At 37.0% G+C, this 5,449-nt stretch overlaps 1 protein-coding gene across 2 annotated transcripts in view; it reads left to right on the top strand.

The window, feature by feature from the left end:
* sema4c (sema domain, immunoglobulin domain (Ig), transmembrane domain (TM) and short cytoplasmic domain, (semaphorin) 4C) overlaps nucleotides 1–5,449 on the top strand; it is a 64,988-nt gene that overhangs the window by 35,635 nt on the left and 23,904 nt on the right. Inside the window, exon 2 of one of the 2 annotated variants that reach the window (XM_016572808.1) lies at nucleotides 1,356–1,574. The exons of the other annotated variant lie outside the window; for it this stretch is intronic. Within the exon in view, the coding sequence (XP_016428294.1) occupies nucleotides 1,472–1,574 (103 nt within the window). The 5' untranslated portion in view covers nucleotides 1,356–1,471. The remainder of the gene's footprint in view (nucleotides 1–1,355; nucleotides 1,575–5,449) is intronic. 2 annotated transcript variants of the gene reach the window in all.

Below are 5,449 nucleotides of genomic sequence, written 5' to 3'. Positions count from 1 at the left end.
TACACACACACACACACACACACACACACACACATTTCTTATTATTAACTAATAATAATTTTCTAATTTAATTAACTTCAAGTGTTTTTCCAATTTATTTATATTCTAACTCTTTTTTTATCTTTTCTTATCTCTTTATAGTATTATTTGAAGTTATAGTGTTGAAAATATAGATATGTAGCTTAATATAGAAAATAATGTTTTTTATTATATAATAAAATACTTTTTCATACTTCTATATATACTTTTTATGATGCTTTTTTATTATATAATAAAAATGAATAATAGGTAGTGCAAAGAAAAGTGCGGGGAACACAATCACCTGTTTTTAAAGGTCGAGTAGACACCACCTGTCACAACAGTCTGACGCATACCAGTCCCTCCCCACACCATAGATATAAGCAGCGGCGCATCAATCCAATCCAATAAAAAACTGCCGTGCAAGTGGAGATGTGAGTCATCGAATTGCTATATTGCAACCCCTATATTACGGACAACTCATTTGGAGAGAATCGCCACCATCTCTGACTTCTCTTATCTGACTCTCTCTCTCTGGCTCTCTCTTTTTCATGCTAATGAAAAAAGAAAAACAGAAATCAATGGTTGTGAGATTGCTCCCACACAGGTCCAAATCTCAATCCAATGATGGTTCGAGGCCGCCCCTCCACACTTTGCTTATCATTGCGAATGTTTAAATTCACACAACCTTTTCAGACTGAATGATAAAACACAGTGCAGGCAGAAAGAGGGCTTTACATTGTTATCTGAACCGCTAAACAGTATTTGACATTTGACGCACATTTAAAAGTCAATGGGTTTGCTCTCAAATCAGCAAATATTATCAAGACCCTAATTTCCCTTTTTAATGGAGAGAAACAGGTGTGATGATTAGAGCAAACGTGTGAAAACTGCAATTGCTGAACAGACTGGACCACTCAGGCCTTTTTTTCCCCACTCCTTCCCTTGAAACCTTGCTTCAGGCTTCATCATAATGCATTCCAGAGAACGCAGACTCCCAATTATAATTACAAACGCTTCTCTCGTTTGTCTGCGGCTGTCAAAAACAGGCCTTCTTCTGCTTGCGACATTTTCTTCATAAACGATGGTGAGTTGTGTTGATGCTGTCGTTCTCTGACAAGCATCAGCAATTTGGCTGGTGGTCTGCCAAGATGCATTTATCGTTGTACCTTCTGAAAGAGTGTAAAATCTGTCATTAAATTGTCCTGACTGTGTTTTGTCACTTCATAAACAGTTCCAGCTCTACCGGGATAGCGACAGGAAGGCTCTAGGGAGGTTTGTGTGCATCTCGTAATCACTTTTGTTTATGCTTTTGTTTTCTTTATCTCCCTTGACAGGAGCAGTTGTGTGCATCTTGAGCCTCCACACCTCATCGTTCAGTCAGAACCCTTGTTTCTCGTCCAATCAGAATCTGCATTCCGTGGAGCGGAATAAAAGGAGTGGGAGCGGAGAAATGGGGTGTGTGAAAATTCTTCTCCTGATGTTCGTGATCAGCTTTGAAAAGGGGATTTGCGTCAGCTGGAACCCCGTCCCACGCAAGACAGTTAAATATAATGGTGAGTATCTAATGACCAAACAAAACTGTGAGCGGAACTCCCAACAGCCCACTCTCCTGTTCCCTTTTTTCTCACACTGTTTTTATGGGAACCCTCCTTTCTTTATTCGTCCGTCTTTCTTCTTTTCTTTAGTCGACCCCTCCCTTCATTCTCCATGCAGATTTGAGATAAGAGGTGTGATTTCTGCTTTGAATTCATCGAGATATCACATTACTGCATGGTTTTATAGGTCTTCATGGTAAAGAGCTTACCTCCCTATTCATTTGCACTCACTTCATTTGTGTCTCTTCTTCCTTTCTCATACTGTTTTCTATGCCGCCTCTCTTATCTTTTACTCTTTTTTCTCTTATGCTTTCTCCAAGGGGAATTCACTTAGAACAAATTGTGCAATAGTCTTTTTACTCTTCATCAGTATTGTTGTCTTTTCCAAGAAAAAAACATCTAAGCATCCTCAAAAAATGCATTCACTTGAGTGCAAAATTGCTTAATATTATAAGACTTGTTTTCAGATAATATCATTTGAATTATGTGTACTTTTCTTTCCTCACGGGAATTTTTTTTAATTATTATTATTAGCATATGTCTAAAATCATTTAGTGAGGTTTATACTTAAAGGGGTCATATGATGTTGCTAAAAAGAGCATTATTTTGTGTATTTGGTGTAATGAAATGTGTTTATGCGGTTTAAGGTTCATAAAACACATTATTTTCCACATACTGTACATTATTGTTTCTCCTCTATGCCCCGCCTTTCTGAAACGCATCGATTTTTACAAAGCTCATCGGTCTGAAAAGCGAGGTGTGCTCTGATTGGCCAGCTATCCAGTGCGTTGTGATTGGCCGAATACCTCAAACGTGTGACGGAAATGTTACGTCCCTTACTATACTGTGATGCCGTGTCCTTGCAACTTTAGGGATTTTATCTATTCACGAACAGCTTGTAACACTCCAAAGAGAAAGGAAAACTTGAAATCGCATCATATGACCCCTTTAATATAGGAGAAAAACTATTTTGACACAATGTTGTTTCTCAAGTAAATCTGTGCTGTTTTAAGCATTTTAAGATGTTTTTGCACCAATATGAGACAAAAATACTTTCTAAGAGACTGATTCTTGTTGTGTATTTGCATTCGTTTTAGCAGTAAAATCAGGTTAATGATGCAAACGCATTCTCAAAATTAACATTGATCGCAATTTGCACGCCAGTTGCAGGCCAGTTCAAAATAAAAGGTTTTTAAGAATGCAGCAGAGTGCTGTGATCTGGCATACTACGCTGAGACTGTAAAACATCACTACTGTAGTCCAGACATCTGAATCGGCTCTTTAAAATGTAGAAAGTGCACTAGTCTACACCACATGTCTGGATGTGTGCCCTGTTATAAAACTCCTCTCCATCATTTGATGAATTACTTCTGTAAAGATCAATAGAGAATGTAATTCGTATGTTTTTTTACGTAAAATGTGGTTCTACAAAATGTACATTTAATTACATTTGCACAGACACTGAGACACTGACACGTATTTACAGCATCTAAACATACAATACTGACGTATTGACGACACCTAAAACGTAAATTATGTACGTATGAACAACTTTACAGACTTACAAATGAATCCTTATGAATATTGAAATCGCGGCATTAACATTTTATTATATTGTATTTATTTTTCATATCAATGGCATTATGTTTTCAATTGCATTATTAAATGAAGTTTAATCATTTAATTAATATGAAATGATAACATTTCGTTCTGTTCTGTGAGAATGCATAATGTTAAACAAGACTACACTTTAACCCCTTCAAATGAATAACAATTGCGGGGAAAAAAATAACATAAAATAGTTTTTTGTTTTTTAAACAGTGGTTTACCGAACAAATTGCTCTTTGTATCGTTACACACCTAATAATTACAAAAAGAATCAATTTTATTTGTTTGCTATAATCCAAATCTTCAGAATCCATACGGCTGCGAGGAACAGTCCCAAACTCAAGCCTTTATTCAGCGATCTTCATCCTGAGTAGCGACCGTAAGCAGCAATAACCACGCTGACGCACTTGTTACAAATTCAAAAGTTGCCGCTTTAAGATACATTACGGCAGGAAAATCGAAAGTTCATTGGCTCTCGCCTGCTTCGTCACAGATTGCGACATGCTGTGTTTCTGGTGAGGTGTTTGAATGAGAAATGCGTGCCTTCACGGAGTGGATCGGGATAATAAAAAAAAATAAAAAAAATCTTACTAACCCTAAACTTTTGAACAGTAGTTTACATTGAAAGGAGATATGTAACATAAATGACATGGCTTAAATTAAAGCTTAACGACTAGATTATTGGTAGTTAATGATAAGCTGCATGCAAAAGTGGCACCACTGTTTAGTAAATTTGCTCCTAAGTCTTTTCCTGTTTTAATCCAAATCACTCTTGATAATCAAATAAACAACTACAGAAAACATCAAGCAGTAGGCATGATTTTATATGTACACACATAAACTGATAGCATCTCCTTTTAAGCCCTCAGTAGAGAGCGTAGCGGCTGGGAACACAGCCTTAAATGGACAGGAAATGCTTTAGTTGAGCTCCAGCAAGAGAGAGAGAGAGAGACAGACGTCAAAGAAAGTCCAGAAAGAACAGAAAAGTACACAGTGTGTATGCAGTGTATTTTACTACTGTTTCAGGTCATGTGTGACTACGTTTGGGCCCTAAACCACAAAAACAGTAGACCTGCGCTGCACACATGCGCTTTTCAGGGAGGGTTAAAGACTGAAAAGCAGGCAAAGCATCGGAGTGTACTTTATTGTGTATGTGTGTGAGCGCGCTGAGTGCTTAGACTGGCAGTCTGAGGGATTTAGAGCTCCAGTAGCGTGCGCGTGTGTGTGTGTGTGGTTGGAGGTGGAGAGCTGGATCGCAGCAGAGATAATATTTACCCACTACTTTCCACACCCACAGCCCCTAAAGACCCTTCCTCCACAATTATCTCCATTTTAAAGACACCGGGGATTCACAAGTAAACACGATTTTTTTGCAACTAAATGTCTTTTCATTCCCATCTCTCCCCCTCTGTTCATTATCAAAGCGCTGTGACTTATTGTGACAGATGTTATACTGTTGTCTTGGCCCTGAAAAACAGCTCTGAGAGTTCAAAGGGGAGTCACAGGCCCCACCCCTTTCCACACCCCATCCGTAACTTTCCACAGCAGAGCGGCCAGTGCACAACGTGGTCAGAGAGAGAGAGAGAGAATGATAGCAGGTCAAACAGAAAATTAAAGACCCAAGAAAACTCCTGCTGACTTAGATGAATAGTATGAATGCACAGACTCAAACTATTCAAAATCACTTTCAGTAACTGAAATAAAGCTGAAGTAAAATAAATATTAGATGATAAATTTTACTTAAAAAACTCTAAATGGAATTATAAATGTTGCTGTGGTACATAAGTGAAATAAGGTTAGATTGATGCACTACAATTGCTAAAACTGAAATAAAATAAAGTTAAATAGAAATATAAGAAACATAAAAATAACAAAAGCATGTAACAAAATTACTAAACTAAAGTTTAAACAATTATAAATCTATTTAAACATTATTTAAAATCATATTTAATCTAAATGTAAACTGAAAATATAAAGAGCATGTTAAACAGAAAATTAAAGATGAATTGCCAAAGGAGGCCAAAGGAAACTCCCACTGATTAGAAGAATAGTATAAATGTGTTTGTGTGTGTGTGTGTGTGTGTGTGTGTGTGTGTGTGTGTGTGTGTGTAGTTGGTTGTTATAAAAAATCAGATCAAACTGAAAATTAAAGAAATATATTTATATATATATATTAGGGATGCACCGATACCACTTTTTTCAGTACTCGCCCGATACCGATACTT

The sequence above is a fragment of the Sinocyclocheilus rhinocerous genome, unplaced genomic scaffold (genome assembly GCF_001515625.1).
Source record: "Sinocyclocheilus rhinocerous isolate Xijiao unplaced genomic scaffold, SAMN03320098_v1.1 scaffold352, whole genome shotgun sequence".
In the NCBI taxonomy this organism is placed as follows: Eukaryota; Metazoa; Chordata; class Actinopteri; order Cypriniformes; family Cyprinidae; genus Sinocyclocheilus; species Sinocyclocheilus rhinocerous.
The sequence above is the reverse complement of the archived record's forward strand: the minus strand, read 5'-3'. Positions and strand labels throughout refer to the sequence as shown.